Source organism: Mastigoproctus giganteus, chromosome 7 (assembly GCF_048544385.1).
Source record: "Mastigoproctus giganteus isolate SK-2022 chromosome 7, ASM4854438v1, whole genome shotgun sequence".
In the NCBI taxonomy this organism is placed as follows: domain Eukaryota; kingdom Metazoa; phylum Arthropoda; class Arachnida; order Uropygi; family Thelyphonidae; genus Mastigoproctus; species Mastigoproctus giganteus.
The window spans coordinates 193,788,932-193,813,928 of record NC_143581.1 but is presented as its reverse complement, the minus strand read 5'-3'; the positions used below and the strand labels follow the sequence as shown (position 1 = coordinate 193,813,928).

Genomic DNA, 24,997 nt, shown 5'->3' with positions numbered 1-24,997 from the left:
CTGTTCGAAATCTATAGCAGCGTTTCTTTGGGGGAGGCACCGTGGTATTATAATTTAACCCTAACAAGGCTTGAAAGAACAGCCCTAAAAATTTGGTGTTGATTTTTGGCTTTTCCGCCCTCGTGGGTAGTATAACTGGTGGAATCACTGTCCTTCCCCACACGAGATGGAAAAGACCTGAGTTTGAATCACGTCGATGACAGGATTAATTTTTTATTGGCCTTTTTCACAACGCGGCTGAGTTAGTCGGTCTCAGGCGAGGGTAGCATGTTTTTTTTTTCTTTCCCTAAAACTCGGGTTTTTCGTCCAGCAAATAGAAAATCGATCACAGAATATACGCAATTTACAGAGGGTATACACGGAGCATATGGCCTTAGTTGCTGATGCTCCTAAAAAACCCTAGTCCAACAACTACAACTAACTTTTCCTTTTCGAGTAATGGCTGACATCCAAAACTTACTTTCATTAATATATGTAGAATTCTCTAAGAGGAAAGTGGTGTATATTGGGGCTAAAACCTTCCAAGGGACTATTGAAGCAAGCACTGAAAATTTTGCGTTGATCCTTTCTTTTCGACTAATGACCTAAGATTTCTTTCCAGAGGATGGAGGGGAAGTGGAGATGCTGTTCAAACGGAAGTGATCTTCAAACCTTCACAGGGACTAACTGAATGTATGCTGAAAACTTAGTATTTATCACACTTTGCCATACCGAGTAATGTCAAAAAATTCGAAAATTTCCTCCATTTATATATAGAGATAACTCGAAATTTTCTGAAAAAAAAAAAAAAAAAAAAAAAAGAAAGATAAATAAATGGCGAATTTCTATTGGTTTAATTTTAATAAAATTTTGGATGGCTCGACAATTCTTTCTGAAAGACTTATATATAAAATTTCGTGAAAATCCGCCTATTGGGTTTCAAGTTATTATATGCGGACGGACAGACAGACTTGGTGAGAAAAAAAAAAAAAAAAAAAAAAAGATTTTATGCTCCAAAAATGGATGCTTAGTGTGGAGAAGAACAACACGTTAAATATTTTAGAAGTCATTAAATTTGTATACCAGGTTGAGAATTTACACTGTTTATAATTTTAAAATTAGTTTCTAATTTTATTTTGGGACATTCATCGGTCCCATAAGAAAGGGCTTGCGACTACCAATTCAATAACTTAATTATACAATATTTGAAATTTAAAATATTTATAGAAATAATTGACCAAATCGATGCAAATATTCAGCAGAGAAAATACGTTGCTCACACGTGTGCGATCCTAAATTGACTATATTTGTTCGCATATGGACGTTCCACCTGTTTTAAGACCCGTTATAGGGAATACGTGTATGATGCGAACCACATGTTCCGGGAGTGAAAAGCTGTTCCAGGAACCCAAAAACTAATACAATTTTCTCTCTTCTACCACCTTAGCACAAAAATGTCACCTCAAATAATATTAAATATGATGTGTGTATATGTTTATAAACATACATTTATATAATATATGACAGGAAGGAGTCTATTTGTGGACCACTTTCCCATCGCCTGTACCCTATACTTCCGGTCGTTTGATATTTAACAGCTTGACCCACGTCTGCTCAAGTACGCATGTCTGACCACCGCAAGGTCGATCTGAATCCAGCTGAGATTGCCATCATTAAATCATCGAGTGAAATTTGTATTCAACCACGCTTTCTTTTTTTGATATCATGAAACCTATTTAAAATTATTAGCTTATTAAATGCATCACCGCACTGATATCACCGGGAGTGAAAAGCTGTGACATCATATCAATACGACCTTGGCCTATGAAACATTTAATGCGCATGTGTAGTTTTTCTCCTCGCACACTTTACGCACTGTGGCTATTGTTTTGCGCATGACAGTCGCTGCTACATCTGCGCGATAAAACACTGTCTTGCCACTTGTTGATAGCAGAGAATTAAGGTGATCTAGATTGGTATCGCGCTGTGCAGACAGAAAACAAAATGCCGAATTGTCCGAAATGTGAAAAGCCAGTCTACTTCGGTAAGTGTAGAGATATTTTTTTTCTCCTGGTTGTTAATATTTATTTTTTTATATAATTTTCTACTAAAGCTTTTGTATTTTATTGCATATATGATATGCCAAAAGATTCACCACTAAACGCTAGAAAAAATGACAAACGATTCATGAACGTTAAAGTCAAATTGTCTGCTGCGCGTGGAGGCGTTTTATCATTTCTAAAACTTACTTCAAAACACATAACAGGCATTTTATAAAGTTTACTCTTGCCCATTTATTTATTTAAAAATGGATAAATAGAAAAAAATCAAGAATAAAATTTTAAATACTGAGAGATTAAACAGAATTAGTATGAAAGTATACGATTTTTCAAAAACTATTAGGCTCCCTTTGTATTGAACCTAATTATTTTAACTATTAAATATTATTTTTCTAAATGATTATTGCTTCTTCCCTTTTTATATTATTCTTTTTCTTTATTTCGTTTCTTTTTGTTTTCATTCATTTATTTCTTTTTGTTTCATTTCTTTGTTTTGTTGCTAAACGAAATCTGAAGTTTTTTTTTTTTTTTTTGTTTTGTTTTTTGTGGTTATGCCCTGAAGGCTAACGGTATCAGAAACCCCCAACGGAAGTTTAAGGGTGAAGCCGTTATAGAGCAGGTGTTATTATGTGAGTCAAGATGCCTAAGGGCAAGTCCTGTATAGCCGTTTCAGATATGCCAATATCAATATGAAATAATGAGGAAAATTTTTAATTTCAAAAGTATTATGTTTATAAATATAATAATAAAATTCTTTTGGAATTTTATTAATTAATTAATAATTTATAGATAATCATACACTGCCTTATCCAGATATTATCGTAAAGGGGAGGAATGACGACCAGGTTTTTGAGTGTTTTTGTTTAGATAGACCTAGGAACACTTATACGGAAGATTAAAGGGGCATATGCCCTCTGTGCCCACCCCTGCTCTCCTGATAGTATAAATAGCATTTAAATCATATCGATATATTTTTAAAAATTTATTTAATATATTTTCAACTTCGTTCATATATTTCCTTTCTGTTGGAGATTAAAAGATAAGAATTAAAATGCTACATCCATTCAGGAAAGATTTATATATTGATTAAAATATTTTCATATATTTTTTAACCACAAAAATTCAATTAAAACATCATTTGAAAAATATATATTTATTGACATATTTTCTGTATTCTCAAGTTATGTTCTGTATTTGATGAGTTCCGTGTTAGCCCATTAATTATACAAAAACATTAGTTATAACCAGAAATATAACTATTATTATTTCATAATCTCATTTTAATTATTTATTAAGAGTAATTACTATTTTCAATATCTATTTTTTTAAACAGAGTAATAAACTTATTCATCAGTTGGGTGTGTTTCAATATACACTATAGAAGGATGCACATATAACTTCCACTGAACAAAATAAACAGATTGTTCACGTGATTGGTAACTGTTCCAAATGCCAGCTGCTTTGTGCCCCGTTTCGCCATGAGCAGGTTCTACGGTTGGTTTAACTCAGGAATAGAGGTATAGAGCTACGTGGCCATATATTTGCATTCAATATATGGCTGTGTTGTGACATTTTCTATGCACTATGTATCGGTTGCATTTTGAAACTAGGACTTATGTGTGAGGAGACCCCCCCCCCCTTTTTTTTCTGGATGAGCCAATAGCTGTCGCTTGTTTATGAAGTTCAGAATTGAAGATTTTAATCATATTGTTCAAAATATTGCCTCTTCAATGGCTATTGCCATAAGGTTCTTTTATTGGAATCCGGTCCTTTAACAATAAATAAGAAATTTAAATTTCTAACTACATAAAGTCTGATGAAAACTCGGAACTACCAAAGTAGCCGAGTGGTAAAACGCTAGGGCATATAAATACATGTGCTTTGACTGACCCTGGATCGCGCTACTAAATACGATGTTGTTTCTTGTATTCTCTGTCTTGTGACTGTGTGGCCTAATAGAGTATAAACAGAAAATTTATTTCTTGCAAATAATGAACGTTGTGGATAGTTGTTCACTTGAATAATCTAAATTTGTCTTTGCTTTCTGCGTACAGGACACACTAAATAGCTGCAGTGACAGGAGGCAATGTACTTGTACCTTGTGAAGATTCCAGAACTAATTCAAGGTCCCGTGATTTATGTGTTTTGCTCATAGGTTTGTTTCTGTTTGCGGGTGGAAAGTATTTCCCCCTCCCCATTTCCGAGAAGAGGAACATGTACTGGGGTTGGTAGCTAGGCACTCTATATTTACCATGGTTGGGTGTATTGTACAGAAATCGCTGATGACGTTAGAAAACAAGTTTTAAGAATTAAAAAAAAAAAAAACCTAATTATAATTATACGAAAGCTATAATTATAATATTTTTTTGTGAGGGGGGGTGGCCTTGGAGAGAGGTTAAAATACGCCTAGTTAAGGGGTTAGCAACTTTCAGGGATGGTTCTTGTCCAGTTCAGTTGGGTTTCTGATGCCACTGGTGAAGTTTTTAGATGGGGTGTTGTACTATTAATCTGCAAAAACGAAGGCACGAAAATCAATGGGGTTTTCGAAACGTACTTGGGGCGTTTCGTGTTGAATTTAACTGGAACAAAGACACGCTTGCCATTCTCAGACATAATCAGTCCCTAGCGCCGCCTTTAGCCAGTATCGTAGGTTGCCGATCTCTGCCCTAGTCTTTCAAGGTCATACGAATTGTGGACAGCACATGAACTGTGGTTATCAATGTTTATATGGCTGGCATAACGAATGTAAAAAGTGTCTTCGTTTGTTTGTTTATGGGTTTTATGGTGCATCTGCGTCTGAGGCTATAATAATAATGATAAAAGCACAGTATGGCGAAATGTTTTAACAGAATTGATACAGTCAGTGACCTGAGGTGATTTAACAGCACGCCAATAACGGGATGTCCGCTGGCTACGGTGGACAATCCCTATGTCGCCAATGATCACTTACCAACAAAACGGCGGATAGCACGTTAGGGTGGTTATCAATCTTTATACGACTGAAATAACTGCAGACGTAGAGAAATACCGCTAGCAGTTCTTCATAAAATGCCGTTGTTAGCAAACTGTGTCTGCTTGATCATCAAAAACAGCAAATGAACCCAAGATGAGGATTCGAAAGTAAAAAAGTAACTTAATTTTGAGGACATACTTAGTGGAGTTTCTTTGAAACCGATTAAAATATACGTAAGATCGGTTATTGTAAAATTGAGATTTTACTGTAATAAAAGAACAGACGGGACTTCCAATTAATTTCTATCTAAAAAAAGGCGTCATTCTACCCATGCAAACACGATACGTTGACGCCTCCTGGCCCGAGTTGCCTTGGCACTAATTCAAAAACGCCCAGCCGAACGAAAAGAGCCTATGGAATGTTTTAAAACCTATTATTATACAGTACTTTACTTTTCACTATGACTGAATTTCTTACCCAAGTTATCTTTATAACTTTTATTTCTTTATCCTTTTGTATTTGCACCTTTATCTCAATAAAAAAAATTTTTTTTTAGCTTTTCAATACTTCATTTCCTTTCGTAGATGTCATTAGATTTAGACTTCAAAAGATCTGATTTTTTTTTTCTTTCTTTGAACCTTGTAGTTATATATCTACTGTCAGAAAGTAGGCCAATAAAAGCGGAGTTAAATTGAAAATTTAAATAAGTAATTGGGGTATCGGACTCCCTGTGTGATGTGCACGTGCCACTTTGCCGAGTCCCAGTAAATAGATGGTCCCGGACAGACGAACCTGCCAGATTTGAAAAATGGGTTTATTTTCTGTAAGCGACACCAAACAGCTACTGCAGTCCAAGTTTAGAAAGACAAACTTTTAATTAGCAGAGTGGAATTGTCAGTGTTTGTTATATTTATATAAATCGTGTTTATATAAACTCTTTAAATATGGACTATCGTAAGCAGTACCGACCTACATGTGACTCGGATGTCTTTGCGCGGTCTCTAAGAGTGTGGCCTCAATCCAAGTGGAACACGGTTTCCAAGTAATGCACCTAACTTAAATATTTGATGCTCAGAAGTATGTCAGCTCAGCTGCTTTAAATCCGAAGGCCTCCAAGCAGGGTTATCGGATGGGTGTGTCCGACTTATTTACACGTTTTAGAGAGGCCTACGATGATGTGCAATCACCCTTTTCTTTCTGGCACTGTCTCCAGACTGACCTAGTGTATCAGTAATTAATGGCATGATGCCACCAGATGTCCTTCTAGGCGGATAAAGCTTGAATAGCTCCAGGAGTTTTAAATCTCTAAAATTTCACAGATTTTAGAAATCCCTGCCAGTGTCGAATTATTTCCCCTTTTGTTTGGTGTCTAAGTTCGTGCATGACTTGAGAATGCTTTCTCAGAAATGTGGCGATTTCTCTAGAGATTGCGACAACTCTGACAGATATTCCAAAGCCATTTCTTCTTTTTTTTTTTTTTTTCTTTTCGCTGAAGGTCAGCCAGAACACATATGTTGAAACATCCTGTCTCATTGCTGAAACAGTGGGGTCCAAAATGATCCCACGCAAATGTTAATGGAAAAATGATTTACAAAACCGATTCTGAAGTAAGTTCCAGTTAATCAGTTCTCTTTGAGAATCCGTTCTTTAAATAACCGAAAGCTTTCGCGTAAACCGAATATCTTTAAATCAGTAATAATTAACAACAAATTAAAACAGTAGTCGGATAGTTTTCAGAACCTCTGGAAACTCTTTATAGAACCCAACGGTTCACACTTTGAAAACTACTGCTGTGGACAATTCTGAATCTTGGATATTTTAAAAATACATATTTTGTTTATACTGTGGATGGAATACATAAATCAGAGTTGTTTCCAGCCAATCACCTTTTGATATTGCATTAATACAATCATTAACCGTATTTAACAATCATATTAAAACATTGTTAATATATTTGAAAGAAAACGCAGACTTTTTTTCTATTTTAGATGCCCTCCTTTACATTAAAAGATAAAAACAAACATGACAAAAGTCGTTAATGAATGAACTCAGTGAATCGATTCATTAGATTAAACCGAACCGTAAGAATCGATTCACTAAAAATAGTCGTTGATTGCCAGTTACCCCAAAAAAAGCACCATTCCAGACTTTTTTTCTATTTTATTTGCCCGCTTTTTTTAATCAAAAAATAAACATAACAAAGACCGTTAATTAATGAACCGATTCACTGCATCAGTTCATTAATTTAAACGGAACAGTAAGAATCGATTCAGTAAAAATAGTCGTTTGCTCATCAAAAGTGATGCAGACTGTGGAATGTCCGAGGTCATGCGTACATGTATTACACATATTGAATCGCTTACTACACTATAGCCACATTTTTTGCTTTTTATCATATTTAACTTCCCACTTTTCCAGTCCAGAAGCAAAAAGGTCGACTATTTTTGTGTGGCAGTGTAGACAGTATATGCTTATAACATTAAGGAGTGATTATGTTAAATCGAATTGACGAAACCTGTTTCATTTTGGTGCTGGCCTACACACTAACAATGCGGTCATGCGCACAAACCTGTAGGGAGGAAGTGGGACCGGGCAAGCCGGATACCGTCCCACGAAAACAAATTTCCCGTACTGGAAAACACGAAGTGAGCGATGGAATTCAGTCTTCCGTCATCACCTTTCTTCGAAGGTACACGTAAACTCCTTTCACTTTGGGAAAGTACTTCTGTGTCGGTAGGATTACGCGGATCGGTGAGCAGACGAAAATTTTCCTGGGGGGGCAGTAAATTCTTCGCGTTCCATGTCCGCCTACCTTTCATTGTACGCATGGGAGTGTCTGTCAACGTACCAAGTGGGCAAATACACTGGGGCAAAAGGATAAGTTGCAGAAACGTGCCGAAATATATATCAATCGGTCGATTATATTTCGGCACGTTTCTGCAACTTATTCAAAAAACATAGGTGGCGCTGCATGATGCACGTAGATTTTGTTGCCTGCTTGGTAAAATCCTTCGTGATAGTAATCTTATCGTGATGTAGAAGTGGATGGACGTATTTACGCGCAGCGAAGTTGCCCAAACATGGCTTCTGTGGATGTTTCGAGTCTGGTGTTTCACACCAGTTAGTTTGTCACCTAACTGTTGTTTATTATACTCCGCTGGCATTGAAGGTCTTGTTTTCCTGTTCATCTCGAGACTACGCCTTCAATTCATGCCCCTCCACCCCAAAACATCTGTCTGGGTGCCGCAGGCAGCCTTTGACCTCTTCCGTAATCACGTAGGCGAGGAATTTTTTTTTGTTGCGTTAATGTGAAGTGACCTTGAATCACACGTGGACGCTCTGTATCGTCACAGCGCAACTGCTTTCACCCATGTCCCCAACAATAGTTGAGAAAGTTAAGGAGTGGATCGATTAGCCTTCTTAGAATTTTCAGCTACCTCCGCGATATTTATCCTTCCCTTTGCTCCTTCCCTGAGATTCGTGCGTATATCAAAGCGCTATTATATTGCGCACAATAAAAAATAATGAAATAGTTAATAATATTGCGTGTGTTTTGTGGTCGATTTGCTGTTTGCTGGACGAAAAACCCGGATTTCTGGGAGAAAAAACCACGCTAACCTAGACCAACTCAGCCACGTTGTGAAAATACCCATAAAATTTCTCGCGTAATTGACTCGGGTCAAAATTTTCCAGCCGCTGTGGGGAGGACAGAAAAAAAAAATAACCGCGCTGTTGTGCGCAAAGTGAGAACAAAATGTTTTGGATTCGCACATAAAAGTCGATGCTTTTTACCTTTTCCAGTGTATTATTTTATTTTCATTTTAATTTTATTTTTTTTTGCATTTTTCTTCTGAATCTATTCAAATATTTGTTTTATCAGTTTTAGCGTAGCGTATGGAAATTTACTGAGTTCATTCACAATTTGCAATTTATGGATTGATGAAAAATGTAATTTTTTTGTTATTACTAGGAAATGCAACCTAGTACCCCCGTAGTAGCCGAGTGGTCAGGGGCCAGAGTGCATAGCACGCGTTCCTTGAATGGACCGGGGTTCAAGCCCGTGATTACTGAATACGATAAATATTTGTATTGACGATTTATTGGAAACTCTACTGAATTGGTTGTCGTGCCGGAGTATAAACAGGATATTTATTTTCACTGAGCTTTTTTTCAAATATCTTTTCCAATATCTGCTTAGTGAAAAATAGTTTATCGGAATATCTAACGGAACTATCCAGATACACTAAGTGGCCACTTTATTAGATACATTTACCTTTTCATGTACCCTCGTGGGTAGCGCAATTGGTAAATCGCCGTCCTCCCCACACCCGGTGGAAAAGACCTGAGTTCGAGTCCCGTGTGTAATGTATGTAAATTGCGTGTGATCTGTGGTTGATTTTCTGCTTTCTTGACAAAAAACCCGAGTTTACGAGAGAAAAAACCATGCTGAGACCGACTAACTCAGCCACGATTGAAAAAGGCCCATAAAAATTCCTCTCGTCATTGAGGGGATTCGAACTGAGGTCTCTTCTACTGGTGTTGGGGAGGACGGTGATTCTACCAACTCTGCAACCCACGAGGACATGATGGTAACGTCACGACAACCAAATGAAACAAACTATATTCTTTTCAATAATAATTCTCAAGTTATTAAGGTTAAAAAACAATACTTGTATTGAGAAACAGGAGCAGAGTCGATGTGATTATTCAAAGACAATTCATTAATGCAGATATGCCAGGTTCCTTTTAATTACAAAGTAATAGCATTTAAAAAAAGGAGTTACATTATCTATGCTGTTATCAGCTGAGTAAGATCTACGTTGAGAGATTAATAATTGTTGAATCCTCCGGAAAGTGGTTTTTCATCCAGCCAAACAGTGAAACCGATCATAGAATAATGCAATTTACAGACGCGATACAGTGACGAGCAAAAACAAACCAACATTTGCGTGGGGGTTTCTACTGTTAACCCAAGAAAAGTAGGACAGCTGTGATCCCACCTGCTAAGTGAGTCGAGTAGTAAGATCTTACAGAGCGATTATGAAGGGTGGATTTGTGTATTTACGGGGGAAGACAAACTGGAAACTATTTTCAAACCCGGAACTTGGTATTAGTGAAGGCGGTTGAATAAAGAAGGAACGCCAAAGGTCAAATATTATATCATATGTTATTTCCATATGAATAGGCATCTCTTGTGATGTCATACGCTCCCATCAACACGATATCGTCAGAGTAACATCACCATGACCTTTTACATCTCTGATTAATCAATACGCCTTTGCGCTGAAATACTGTAACGGCCAAGGAATTGAGAGTGGAGCATCCATATATTAACTTCAATCCTAATCCATATAGATAGTTTTCATATAATTTCTGTAGTTTGTTTTATATACAGTTTGAAATGAGTGCGATAAATACGAGTTACTTCATTCCTTGTAATAATTTTGTATCTGCAATCCCAGCATTATCATCATGGCTAATAATAGAATGCTTCTGATAGCACATAATCGTTTATCTAAAGCAGGCTTCTTACGAAAATAGCATGGTCTCTTAGCAGCTGTAAGGCTATTCAGTAGCAATGTGTCCTCATACGTAGTATAGTAGTTACAATCACCATCTCTAACCCACAATGGGTGGAAAAGTCCAGAGCCCAAATCTCGTCAATGACACGAGGAACTTTTATGAGCTTTTATTCACTCCGTGGCTGAGTTAGTTGGTCTCAGGCGTGGATAGCAAGGTTAAACAATTTCAGTTTTATATTTGAAATTTGTATATTTAATTGGGATACATTTAATATAAGTGTATGTACCCCCATCCAGGCCCAATGATACAATTACCAAAATGAATTTCGTCATATAAATTTTGTTATTGGAAATGTTCAGGGTTTTGTAGGAAAATTGGAAGCTTTGTCTATTTTCCTAAACAATGTTTGAGTAGATGTGAATTGATTTTGGCCTAGGTTGAAAGTATCCTACAATCGCTCTTCAACAGATCATTCAGCCTCAGTACTGTTAGTGCTCTGTAATTGTAGGTATGGACTGTCTATGACATGCTGAAACTTGCAGCTGGTTGCTGTAAAGTTTTAGGTGCATCAGACTGCGAAGGTGATGTAATAGTTGGATTTTTTAGGCGTATCAACGACTGAGGCCGTATTGCTTCGTGTATTATGTCTTTAAATTGCGGTGTGTTCTTTGGTCGATTTTCTGTTTGTTGGACGAAAAACCCGCGTTTCCAGGAGAAAAAACCACGCTTCCCTCGTCTGAGACCGACTAACTCAGCCACGTTGTGAAAAAACCCCATAAAAATTCCACTTTTCATCGACGGGACTCGCACTCAGGTCTTTTCCACCCGGTTTGTGGAAGACGGCGATTCTACTAACTGTGCTACCCACAAGGCCTGTGAAGGTGATTAAAAATTCAAACCTGCCTGTTTCTAAATCTTGCGTATTTTCTGAAAATTTTTAAGGACTTCAATTTGTAGTAAATACCGTTAGGAAGTTTCTTGATACATCTTGAAGACAGTCTTGGTATAACAACTTCAGAAAGATAAAAATATCTTCATAATGTAGAAATCTGCGTATGAGTTAGGGAGATCTTCACTGCTGATAGCATTAACCCCGCGGTACCAAAGTGGCTACAACCACTGTTTTTCCACACTGGTGCAAAAACCTGAGTTCGAACCCCATCAATGATGCGAGAAATTTTTGTAGGCTTTTTTTTTTAATTTCTTTTTTTTTTTTTTTTTTTTTTTATATACAACGTGGCCGAGTTAGTCGATCTCGGGTGAGGTTACAATTTCAGTTAGTTATTATGGCGCTTCACACACTTAAACTGACCATTTATTTGACTGTTAAATTCAGACTTTATACCCAAAATTGATACTACTATAAGAATTTTCAAAGGCATTGAGAAATTCTGGTCGAAATATGATCGAGATTTCTGGCTGGTTCGGTACTTTTTCATAAGATAATGAATTTGTGGTTGTTTGATTGGATTTTGAAAACTTGAGGATAAGATTGGAAGTTGCAAATTTTCAAACTACTTCAACAGAGTGGTGAACTTGAAAATGGATCAGAAGTACTCCAGTCGGTTGCATTTACTGGTCTTTGGAAAAGTTCCCAAAACTAGTAAACACAGCCATCATTCCTACCAATTCTTCTTTTCGTTCATTCCTAGAGAAATATGTTGTTAATCGATAAGTTTGGTTTGCTAACTCAGCAATGCAATATGTCTGAGACATATCTAACAATTTTTTATGGCTAGCGGTAGAGGAAAGTACCGATTCGTGTAGCAGGTTTGATAGAAGACATGAAAGTAGTTGTGAACTAAAGGAGATAATCCTGATCCTCTAGCGTGCAAGAAGCTGGAATGACACGGTGTAACATTACTGATTTATGAATCGATTAAACTCCATCTTTTATGGCCTGAACGTGTAAAGGATGAGAAGATTCTCGTGGTGTTAACCAAGCTGCTGTTTACTTGGTGAAGACAGCAAAATCACTGGAAGTGTTCTATCGCATCTAGCTCACATAAATTGTTTGGAAAATGCCGTAACTCGTGATGCAAAGAAGATAAGATATGTTTCCTATTGTGAATAATTTGATTTTGTTTGTCAAAAAAGTTTTGCTGAACTCTGCACACAAAACAGTATATAACATTTAATCTGATGTTCTGCCACCCTCCCCAGTTCTGTCGAGATGGGTATTTGATTCTGCTTCGATATCAAATCATGACGCCTGGAGGTACTGTTTCACTTTGAAACACTATCTCCATTTGGCCAATGGTATGAAATGAGTGAAACGTGGTGCTTCTTTAGTTGCTGCAGACACTGTTCACAAGGGCCTACAGTTGTAACAGGGACCGTACCAGTGCAATTCTTCCTTCTGGCATTTCTCCACTGTTGGCATCATCCTACAAATATTGTCTGATCTGTCGAGGTCGAAGAGGCTTTCTCTGCTTACAAACTAATTTTTCTGACAAAGAACAACTCCTCTTTTGAAAACAGAAGAAAGTTTTGTTTGCTATTGTAATTCGAGTCCCTTTTATCTTCATATTTTTTGTACTTCGATTTTTCTTTAAAAAAAAATTATAGTAAGTTAGTAGCCTATTTACCATTTTTAATTCATATTTACTTCTTTATATAGCTTAGATATATTTGCATAAATCTGTGTTATATTACTACATGTAATCCTGTCCCTCCGGTAATGTCCAAGTAATGTCTCGAAGAATAAAATTTATTTAAAGGAGCCAAATGCTGATCTCCACTCGACATCCAATCGCTCTACCACGTGCACAATCTCAAACTATGATTGAAGGCAGGAACTCAGCTATTTCTACAAACAAGTGATAATACAGTATTGAACAATGTACCTCAACCTGTAATCCATCCGTTAGATGTTATCCCTCCCCTGAAATAAGTAAATTAGGTTCCATGACATGAGTCAGTATACATAATCGCAGGATACATAAACCGGTGGTTTCCGTTTTCATATCCCTGCATTCAAAGGTTACAGGGTGTTCGTTGCAGGTATAGCGTTCCAGCGATTCAGTGTAAATAACCCACGCAACGTTTAAATATAACGGAAGGTATTGGTTTCCAGGCGCATAGAAATTTTCTATCAGGCCTTCGATATCAAGCGAAGTCACAAGGTTATAGTGCGTGCCACGTGATCATTGATTATATTCGTTCGATATAATCACTGCCTATTTGTGTAACCTTATCTTATATTTGTGGCAACCTGGATATTCCATCTTCAGAGGACGGTTTTGAAAACGTCGATCATGAGATGTTCTTTCATTTGGGGAAATAGATTGAAGTCTTGTGGACTCGTGGGACACGTGTCAAGGGAGGATGGTGGACGATTGCTACCCTCCCACTCAGAGGCAACGATCAGTATTGCCTTCACACTTCTGCTGGAGTTTCATTGGAGGAAAGACATCGCCTGTTTTGCCAACTGGAAGAACTTTTCTGAATTCGGTATTTTGAAGACAGACAACGCATCTTACGTGCCATAGACATGTCTTTTGAAGATATCGATAAAAGCAGCTCTGAAAGCAGAAGTTCCCGATTAACAAGTTCAAATAAATTGCTCTTTCCTGTTATTATCTTGTTTCCACTACTTTTTCGTCAACCCTCATATGACGACTATGGAAAAATTATGTTCCGAATTGTCCGACTTGCAACATTTTTCCCAAGGACGCATCACTGACATGTCATAGCTCTCCCTTTGCACAAAGGTGCCAGTTTTTGCCATAACAAAAAAAAAAAAAAAAAATCCCATATCTAGTGTGCAGCAGTACTTGCTTAAACCAAGCTTAAATTAATGTCTTCTACTTTATGCCACTGAACGAGAAGAGATATTTCCAATGTTTAGTTTCCTGAACAGACATCAGTGAAACCTCCACATCTCTTCAATGTGTTTTCCACACCTGCAACTTTACAAAAATGGAGTCTTTCTGTAAGAATCTCCCTCGTACCAAGAACCAACTTTTTGTCCTTTGTTGTCCTCCTTCAGCAGGTTTCCAGACATGCACGCTAACCTCCAAAAAATATCTGAGCACCCCTCTTTTCGTAGTCCATTATGCCTCTCGTATAAATAAGGGATACATACCGGTACATCAGGAAGGTGTGTGAGTCACCACACAAGTTGTCTGTTCTCGTCATGGCATATAGAGCCGAGCTGACAGATTTCGAGAGGGATGTCGGATGCCACATTGCTGACTTGTCATTTCGTGCAATTAATGGCAGGCTACACCGTCCAGCAACGAACGGGAAGACCACGAAAACTCACTCCACGTGACCAGAGGACATTTGGAAGGGTGGTGCGATAATCTCATCAGACATTCAGGAGCGTTTAAGGATTCAGCAGGGGTTGAGGTGTGTACGAATACACTACGGAGTTCTACAGCCTCGGTTTTCATGAGAGAGTGATGGCGCTTAAGTCTCCGTCAACCGCAATCAGCGGTCTCACCTTGCGTGGTGCAATGAACGCTGTAATTAGTCCAATAAGCAATGGAAACCGGTTCTATGGAATAACGAATCTTGCTGTACCCCATTCCGATCAGATGGGCGGGTTCGGTCGAGAATGCCTGGAAAACGTCTGCTGCCTGAGTGCACTGCGCCAACAATGATGTTCGAAGGAGGTGGGGTTATGGCGGGGAGAACTATGAACGTCGACGCATATCTTTACATTTTAAGGCATTTCCATGCCCCCTGCAATGTGGCTGTTCTTTGGCACAGGTCTGTCTCTTTCAACATGACAGTATATCCTGTGACATAATCCCGATGTTGTTCGACTGCGTAGAGCCCCGATTTGAACCCTATGGAATACAATCGCAATATGGGATGAACTAGAACGTCTAGTGCCGCCGTAGCCTAGTGGTCAGGCGCGCGGGTGCATAAGTACACGTGCCTTGAGTGACCGGGGTTCAAGCCCGTGACTGCTGAATACGGTGCTGTTTCTTGTATTCTGTCTATCTTGTGAACTCCTCTGACCGTTTGGTCGTCCCGGAGTATAAACAGAAGATTTATTATTTATTATTATTAGTGAAGGCCAGGCCTACATCAATGGCTCAACTGGTCGCAGTTCGACAGGAGAAATGGAGGTCTACACCCGTTGCAGTCTATCTTTCGTTAGTGGAAAGCTCTCTCAGAAGGGTGGAGCGTGTCCTCATGGCTAAAGAAGGACTGAAACACTATTGAAGTGAATGGCAGTAACGTCAGCGTGAAACCTGACGGGAATGACCACCGCATATCCCTGGAGCAATATAGCCTTAGTTGCTAATGCTCCTAGCAAAAAAAAAAAAAAAAAAACCCTCCTTTGCCTCATTAAGACCTGTACGTCTTAATGATGTACATATGTGGAAACCTGTCTGTCCTACTGATATAATGACGGGTCAGTATGTTTAATTTACGCCATGTCATTCTTATTGTTACTGTTACCCCTCTTCTCCAATAAACACAAAGGCTCTTGAATTGCTCTTGCTCTTCAATTGCTCTTGAATTGGTACTCAGAAGCTCAAAAACCTTTAAATAAATTATGGATTATAACAAACATTAGTAAGACTTTTTTTCAATGTTTCTTAATAACGCACAAAGACTGGTAGATTTCGAAATCCAAAATTACATAGTTATAAAAATGAGCTTATGAGTTGCCAGAATGGCACGTCGTTAATTGAGTATCAATCAACAGGACAAAAAATAATATTTTTTGTCCTGTTGAGAACAATACTATTAATTATCGTTGGAGGCATTAAATCCCATTGGTGTATAAAGGCTGACGCAAGCTCACTGAGATTTCTGGGAACAACTCATCAACCCATCGCTTGCAACCGTCATGCTTATAGCATTCCAGGCATTCTTTATTGTATTGGGGTCTTCGAATCCAGTCCTGTAAGGAAAAAGAAAGTGGGGATCAATTGCTCCTCAAAGGCCAATGTGAGGATTACGGAGCTCATCTACCTACAACGCTGCCCCCTCATACTCTGTCCTTTCTCCAATCTCCCTATTGATCACCTCAAATAATCATACTGATATTACGTTATTTGAAAATATGATTGCATAAAGATATGCAATATACTGTATACAATATTTGCACTCCAAGACAGTCAAAGCAAGATGGATTATGGGGATGAAAAACTACAGCTAAGTATTGTTACATACAATACAAGTTTTGAAATAACACTACAAGCTTAAGCTCAGAAATGTAAACTATATCATTAACAAATCTATCCAAGTTCAGAAAAATTGTTAAGGACAAACAAGAATGTTGCCACTATCGTCGACGCATATCTTTACATTTCAAGGCATTTCCATGCCCCCTGCAATGTGGCTGTTCTGTTGAAACAAAAACGTTTCAACAGGATGACAAAAGGTGACTTGAACGTAATACCCTTTTTGGAATTTTAAAGAAAAGAACTGACCAAATATCCAAGAGAACATATATTCCCGAAAGAAAGTTCGACAATCATCAGTTTGATTTCTGTAAATGAAATTCTATAAATTAGAGGTGGAAGATGCAGATTATTGAAAATCGTCGCTCTCGACGAAATAAATGGGAAACCGGCTGTTTGTTTATTCATCTGTATCTTGGCGAAAGTGCCAAACATTCCTTAAAGTTTTATTGTATAACTTTTTTTAACGAGACTGAAATTACAGTTTTGGGTCCACTTTGGATATTAGCAGAACATTGTTTATAACAATTTGAAAACTAAAGGTGACTTCGATAGAGAGAGAGAAGTTAATAAGATTTGATTTACTTCTGTTAATAAACGTCCCAAAGAATTTCAAATGGTTTACAAAGAGGAGTAACGGATTGTTTAAAAGACTGGCATTTTCTGCCCCTTGTTTGTTTTACTGTCCCTTTGAGTGGCATGGTCGATATTTGCAAATGAGAAGTTATCACGATTTTTGAAGAAGGAATGGAGAGAAGAGAGTATACTACCTTGGAGGATACCTATGGGTGTTTTAGAGAATGGTACCACGTCGTTAAATGAGATGGAATCTACGCTCTAGAATAATTTTCAAGAAGTTGAACAGTGGCGCTGAAATATGAAAATAAGTTTCTAATAAAAGTAATAAGGCACAAGTTGAGACTGCCAAATTCTGTGTGAGATGTCTAAAAAACCTACATGCAGCTGGCAGCCAGATTGCGTAGTAGTGTCTTCGTGGCATTTTCACAGTGATGGCTGTTGTGAAATCGATAGTGAGAACAGTAAACACGAGAGGTTCCAAATATGCCGTTTTTTCGGGGTACTCGATTTGTTTGCATGTTGGAACAGGTTGCGCACAACTTTCTTTAAGTGGTCAAACAAACTTCATAAAGAAATGTTTTGATTTTATTTTTGGGCGTGCTGCTTTAATAAGTCATAGATGAAATTACATTCAGAAATACACTGGTGTTCCATGGCTAAGGAAAGAACAAACACAAAGACGTGAATACATTCATAAAAATAAAAATAGAACCAAGTAGTCGTCATGTATGAATCAAAACATTTCTTTAAGAAGTTTGTTTGACCACGTAAAGAAAGTTGTGCGCAACATTAACCAAATTCTCAACCTTTTCATGAAACTTTTTATACTTTCATTAATGCCATTACCCACTACTAGATATAATAAAGAACTGAATACTAAACCTAAGAGGATTGTACTTATGACCCTTCCCTTTTACCACGCAATCCCCTCTTTTATCTACTTATACACTTGTCAAAATTATTCTTTATATCCGGTTCTTTTGTGAACAGCCTCATAATAGCTTCTCAGTCAGTTAGACATGATTTTCCTTTAACAAAGCCGTGCTGTGCTCTCCCATATAATTCTTTTCCTCACCATCAACTCCAGCAGTACATCCTTAATGATAGACTATGTAATTTTCCCTGCCATCGAAGTTAAACTTATAGGCTTAATGGCCGATTTCTTGGAACCACCTTTGTAAACTGAAGAGACATTTGTACATTGCTAATTTGCATATCTCCAATCCAGTATTTTATTTTTATTATTATGAAAAGTGTTAGAATAGGAACATTGAACATTGGGACGATGAATGGAAAGAGCAGAGAGATTGTGGGTTTGATGCAAAGAAGATCCTATGCCTACAAGAGACTAGGTGGAGGGGAAATAAAGCAAAAGAGCTCAGTGAAGGGTATAAGTTGTTCTTTAGAGGAGCGGATGACGGAGGAAGAAATGGAGTAGATATCGTAGTTGATAAGGAGTGCCGACCCCATATGAACGTGGGAAGAAGGCGAGGACAAAGAAGAAGATTTTTTTTATTTTAAACAAAAATAATCAAGCAGACACGCCTCATTTGTAACGCTTTTTTTCAGTATACGAATTCTGTTTGGAATATAATCAGGAATACCACTAATGCACACCTGACTGCATTAAACGTTTCTTCCAAGGCCAGCATATATTTAACTACTACCATTTGCTCGATGACTCATTTTTACACCTGCACATATTGATGAACAAATTGGAAATTGTAGAATTCCCAATTTAAAATCTACTCCAAAATGCCTTTTCAAGCCAGTAAGTGATTCAAATATATTTTTATGGTATTTTTATAATCTACTTTTACAGCAGATATAGTTCCATGCTGCTGTATAAATTTGCCTTTTAATGAGATGATTCACTGCCGCGTCCGTTACTGGATGTTTTAATTTTAAAGTTTGTATTATCTAAGTTGTAAATATTGATAAGTTAAGTTTATTTTTTTAATTTTAATAGTTATCAAATGCAAATTTATTGCGAATATTTCTTCTTTTTGTTCCTAAGATGGCGCTTTTCAAATGAAATCATACGTAATGGTGTACTTGAGTTAGGTTTTCGGTGCATCTTCTTCACTGAAAAGATCTTCGGAAACTAACGAACAGCTTCAAAAACGAGATATTTTACAGAAACTAGTTGAAGCTAACTTTCCTGTTAAATAGCCCTGGAGTAGAGTATATATATATGTGTCCGTCCGTTTAGTAGGTTGCCATTACTAAAAATATCTTTTAATTGTAAAGTGTACTGAATGTTTCAGTACACTTTACAGATTGTCCATTTTATAATTTACGATCTCTTGCATATTTTAGTCTAATTTTTAAAAGGTGAAAACGGGCTTATGAGGTCATCATGTCCCTTCCGTCCTCTCTCACTAATAACATTTCTGCTTTCTGCCCGATCCAAACCAAATTTACAATTCAATACATTTATACTTCAACATGAATTTTCAATTAATTCTGAAGTATCCTGACAGGTGGTATTTTTTATTTCGATTTAACATTTGGAAACGACATTGAAAGAGGCTTCATTTGATCTACTTATAACTTCTTGTTCTTTTTTCATCCGTTTTGTTTTATAAATAAGTCGGAAGTAAACGATGTACATTTAGGGCCACAAATTGTCAATATATAACGATATTATTGTATAAATGAATTTATTACTCTTGGTTATATATAAATTTTGTTTTGTTTTTTGTTATAGCTGAAAGATTAACCTCCCTGGGCAAGGACTGGCATCGTGGTTGTCTCAGGTGTGAAAAATGTAACAAAACATTAACTCCAGGTTCTCACGCAGAGGTAAGAGCATGATGCAATGATTATATTGCAACAATTATAGTGGTAAATTTCTAAGGATGGATTGCTGATCTTATAAGATCGGCAATGATTATCCCAAATTGGTAATGACTACGCATTTGTATTTTTCAGCACGAGGGAAAGCCATATTGCAATACGCCATGTTATGGAGCACTGTTTGGCCCCGGAGGTAAGCGTGCGTATGTGGTTGTCTTTGTGGATTATCGACTATTCAAAACACTCGAAAATGCTTGCATACTGTAAAAATCAACCGTTTCTTTTAGACAAATACTGTTTAAACCTTTAGTATAATTGTTTGAACTTTTTTTTGGGACCAGGGTTTGCATTGAAACCTCCTGATAAGCATCGGAAAGTTTCAATACGATCCGCACAGCAATTTCGAACTCCTTTCTAAATTAGTTGATTAATCTGTGCGTTTGAGTAATTAAATATTCCTTTTTTAATAATGAGAAAAGTAACTTTTCCAGGGTCGGAACTAACCCAAAAGTTCGACATCACTACTTTAGCGTATTAAATGAAAATTTTTCGTTTATTATTTCTTACGCCTTCCTTCCTTCTCTTATAGGTTACGGAAGAGGAGGAACAGAAAGTCACGTGTACAAAAAATGAAGAAAATGATTTTTCGGTGCTCTAGCTAAAGAAATGTGAAGCTGAATGTTATATTTGTAATTGTTATGTGTACAACTGTTAATAATGTAGAATCTGTGTGGATTTGCCACTAAATTATATACACATCTGATAAATGTAGATTTGTTGGAACTGAAATAAAATATATTTGATTTTAAGATACTTTTTTTTTAGATTTATTTGTGAAAGTAAGCTGAAAAATCTCTCTATTGATTTCTTGGGATGCTTTCAGAAACGAATGACAGCCAATTCTTTCCATGAAATATAAATTCAGAGGATGAAAAACCTATACTATTTCATTCCTCAGTTCTGGAAAAATTGGTTTATCTTAGAAACCAATTTTTCCAGATTGTTTATTCCTGTGAGATGATGTCATATAAAAATAAAATTTAGAAGAAGAACTGTAGAAGGAGGTCAGATCGTTTACAGGCAAGGTTGTGTTGCTACAGACACTGTCAAAATGCTATGTTCAGATGGTTAAGACAGTTAGTCGTGTGATGGATCAGAAACACATGGATCTGATATCAAATAAATATGGCTATAACTGTTTTAGAGGGATTCCCAACTAATTTTTTACTTGAGTTTGATTATCAAAGAATCACAAATTTTCCATACCAATAGTTTTTAATATATGCCATTTCTTTACTCTGCATGGCTTCCCACCAGAGCTTTTGCGTGCAATGTCCATTGTTGTAGAGGAATACTGTATAAGCCAATTTTTACCCTGAAAGAGATTAATGGTGGCAACTTTCAGATTGTGCATATCAGAGTACCCCACTGATGCTTAGTTTAGTTGAGATTTACTGATTGAGATTCAAATTTCGACTCGGGGCAGGAATCATGGTTTTCACTCTTGAAGTCATCCAGAAGAATGCAGCCAATGTTTGTCATCCTGGGAGGCACTATCATCTTTTTCCTTAATTTCAAGTCCTCTGGCCCAGGGCCTTCTCTTCTCTGCTGTTGCATTTCTCCTTCATCCTAGCACTTAGGCAAAAAAAAAAAGAAAAAAAAAAAGCACTATGGCTATATTGCACCTTGGAGTTGCTTCCAATTTGAGTTGTTCCAGACAGAGTTGTTAACACAAAGAGGCACATCTTCCCCATTGTCTTTCACCTTCACATGCAACTGATTCACCTTTCTTGTCTTCATCACTTTACTCATCGATCCCAGTCCCAGAAAATTTGCTTCCATATACTTGACATATTTTCCTACCTGGACATCATCATTAGCTTGATGAAATGTGAGTCAGATCTGATGCACAGAACAGTTTGTTATACTATTTGCAATATGATACAGTACATCTGAGGATGAGCTTCGTTATAATTCATAAGATATAAGCCCCCTCGCGGGTAGCACAGTGGATATAATTGCCATCCTAACCACTCCATGTAGAAAAATTATGCCTGGGTTCGAATTTCAACGACGCAAAGAACTTATTAGCTTTTTTTCGCAACTTGGCTGAGTTAGTCGGTCTCAGTCAAGGGCTGCATGGCTTTTTCTCCCAAAAACTTGGGTTTTCGTCCAACAAAATAGGCAAATCAACAACGGCATACACTAAATTTATAGACATAATATACCATCGCCTCATAGCTTTAGTTGCTTTGGCGCTTAACGCATACGCACAAAATATATGAGTAGTTTGGGGTTTTGAAGAAAGTAAGCCAACAGAATAGCCAAGAGGCATGGTGACTTTTGCTGTTCTGCTTACTTGGACACCTTTTCACAATCCTGTTGTCAAATGGTCTTCTTATAAATCCAGTAATAAAAATATATTTAACTATACGAGCTACAACTTGATGAAACTGTCGACTTAGGGATTTCTTCAAACACGCTATTTTTGCCAATATTATAGCTTTTTCACTTATGGGCTAGTTTAAAGACACAATAAATCATTGAAGTAATGCCTCTCAGCAGTAAACCGAGGAACTATTTTGGAACTCCTCTAAAATATATTTACACCAGCGGTATTTAGATGCCGACGTAATCTCATTATTACTGAAATTAATCTTCCCCCGAGAAGCCTTGAAGAGTTTTAAGAGAAGTGAAAACAGAACGTCATTGTAAGTTTATGAGATGTTATTTATTAATGAAAATTACAAAAAGAAAACGCGATTTACATAAAACAGAACATGAAAATAATGCAAACACACTGTTTGTATTGAACAGAAGTCATGTAACAGCTATATCATGGATACAGATACAAAATATTGCAATTTGAGGAATTATTTTTTTAAATAACCGATTATTTTTAACGATTTCCAACAACAGTTGATATTCTACAAGCAGATATCTAAACCTCTAAGATACAGTGCTCTTTTGACGTTAATTTTTTGTAAAATCAGATAAATAACCACTAAGTTTCGTGTAGGTGACAGTCAAACTTAGAGATATATATACACAACTAATAAACCATACACAAAGCCAAAACGTAAAAGAGAAACTGCTTTTAATATATATATATATTATATATCTCTTAAATTTCTTTAGTATTTTATATTTGCGAAGATTGCTCTTCTTATTTCGATTAACATTATTACACACCAACATTTAGTCAACAGAACAAAGATATAATGTAGACAATGAACAAAATACAATTTCACTGATTAATTATAATTGCATTCTATTTAGCTTCTAAAATCGATATTTAAATCAACGAATGATTATTTCTACGTTTCAAGTCGATCACTAACAAACAAGTACCTTAACTCAGAGTGCTTACCGAAATGAACTTGAACCGGCTAACGAAAACGCCAATGAATTCAAGCTGATGTAATCACGTGGACATGATAGAATTCGTGAAGCTTTAACAGATCTACATTTCGCGCAATGGAAATGTCCATCTGCTTGCCAAACAGATGCACGTTTCCCGCTATGTAAAGCAGGGCCCTCTAAGATAATTGGCCATCTATTTGTTTTTCCTTTTTTTGACAAAGGACAGAAAAAATAAAAAGGGGGAAACATTCACGTCAGTAGGGAATAGACTAAAGATTTTGTGGCACAAATATAAGTCTATTCACATTATTATGGATTCTCTATAATATAATCTCTTGTTGCAACATTGGACGAGTTCACATTCTGGTACCTTATGTCGAAGGTACGGCACCTGTCGGCATATTATCGTACACCACCCCAAATTCCTTAATACGATTTAACAAGCGGTAAACATTACGTCAAAGATGGGGGGAAGAGGGAAAAATGACACTTAATGCTGTGCTTTCCTGTGTACTAATTATTTAACCAGCTGATATTCTGATATTCCTTGCCACGTATCACAAGATGACTATTTTCTCTGTAATAAAAAACAACAGGAGCTCTTGGTAAGCAAGTTATATACAATCAGACCTTATTGTCTATTGCTTATTATTTGGCCTTTTGGCTATACTTGTTATTATCTACCAAAAAATAAATACAGAGTTAAAACTATAAATCTGACATATTGCTAAAGAGGAACACTGGGAAATGGTTCAAAAGGCGAAATATCTTTTTCGCTAATATTGAGTCTACAAACTTCTAAAACCAAAAAACCACAAATTCGTGCTTCTATTAAAGGGGAAAGGGGTTTTTGTTTCTTTTTACACCTGAGACATTGGGTACTAGGCTTCGCGGTGACATGCCTCCTAGCGGATATAATGCGAACATAGTGATCTACCAGACGACACTGACGAAGATTTTTGTCTTCTACATCTCACAAAATGCGCATTGGGTTCTTCTAAGTTGTCTGAGGGAGACCCTGAAGCAGGTTAAATGACTGACTAAGGCAGTTGACAGTTCGTTGATAAGACAGTAGATGATACGAATTTTTATAGGCAAAACGAATATAAGCAAAAACATAAATAAACAACAAAAAAAGCTATTCGTTTTTATATAGAATTAAACGCGAGGCTTGGTACAACCCTAGATATTATAAACATCAGTTTGTGTTGGCGACTTCTGATCGTTTTAAATAAATTTCATGAATTTTAGCTTTTTCTTTCTTCCTTTTTTTCAATCCTGAAAGTATTTTCATCAATATTCTAATTTTTTTTAATTTTTTTCAAAACAAACGAACAGTACGCATTTTATATTTACATTTAGAATTGTGCCAATCTCATTATTCCCTAATATTTCGAATAATTTCGATCTAATATTAAGCGTTCTACTTTCACTTTCTCGCTATAAATCTTAAATTCCAAAAAAAAAAAAAAAAAAAAAAAAATTTGAATCATTCTACCTTGCGCGTGAAAATTCTTACTTTCTGTTCTGCGTAAAGAGAAAGGCGAAAGAGATTTGTAGTGGGAAGATACTAGAGAAACTGCCTTACAGAG

The 24,997-nt window shown here is 36.7% G+C and overlaps 1 protein-coding gene across 1 annotated transcript; it reads left to right on the top strand.

Annotated features, from left to right (window-relative positions):
* Positions 1-1,858: 1,858 nt before the first annotated feature.
* On the top strand, positions 1,859-20,855 carry LOC150083509 (cysteine-rich protein 1-like). Its single transcript, XM_090377325.1, has 4 exons — positions 1,859-2,023; positions 19,954-20,048; positions 20,178-20,235; positions 20,632-20,855. The coding sequence occupies exons 1-4, from the start codon at positions 1,984-1,986 to the stop codon at positions 20,673-20,675; spliced, it is 237 nt and encodes a 78-aa protein (XP_090233451.1). The 5' UTR covers positions 1,859-1,983; the 3' UTR covers positions 20,676-20,855.
* Positions 20,856-24,997: the final 4,142 nt, after the last annotated feature.

Coding starts and splice junctions, on each gene's coding strand:
- LOC150083509 (XM_090377325.1), top strand. CDS start 1,984: ATGCCGAATTGTCCGAAATGTGAAAAGCCAGTCTACTTCG. Junction 2,024..19,953: donor TGAAAAGCCAGTCTACTTCG/GTAAGTGTAGAG, acceptor TTTTTGTTATAG/CTGAAAGATTAACCTCCCTG. Junction 20,236..20,631: donor AGCACTGTTTGGCCCCGGAG/GTAAGCGTGCGT, acceptor CTTCTCTTATAG/GTTACGGAAGAGGAGGAACA.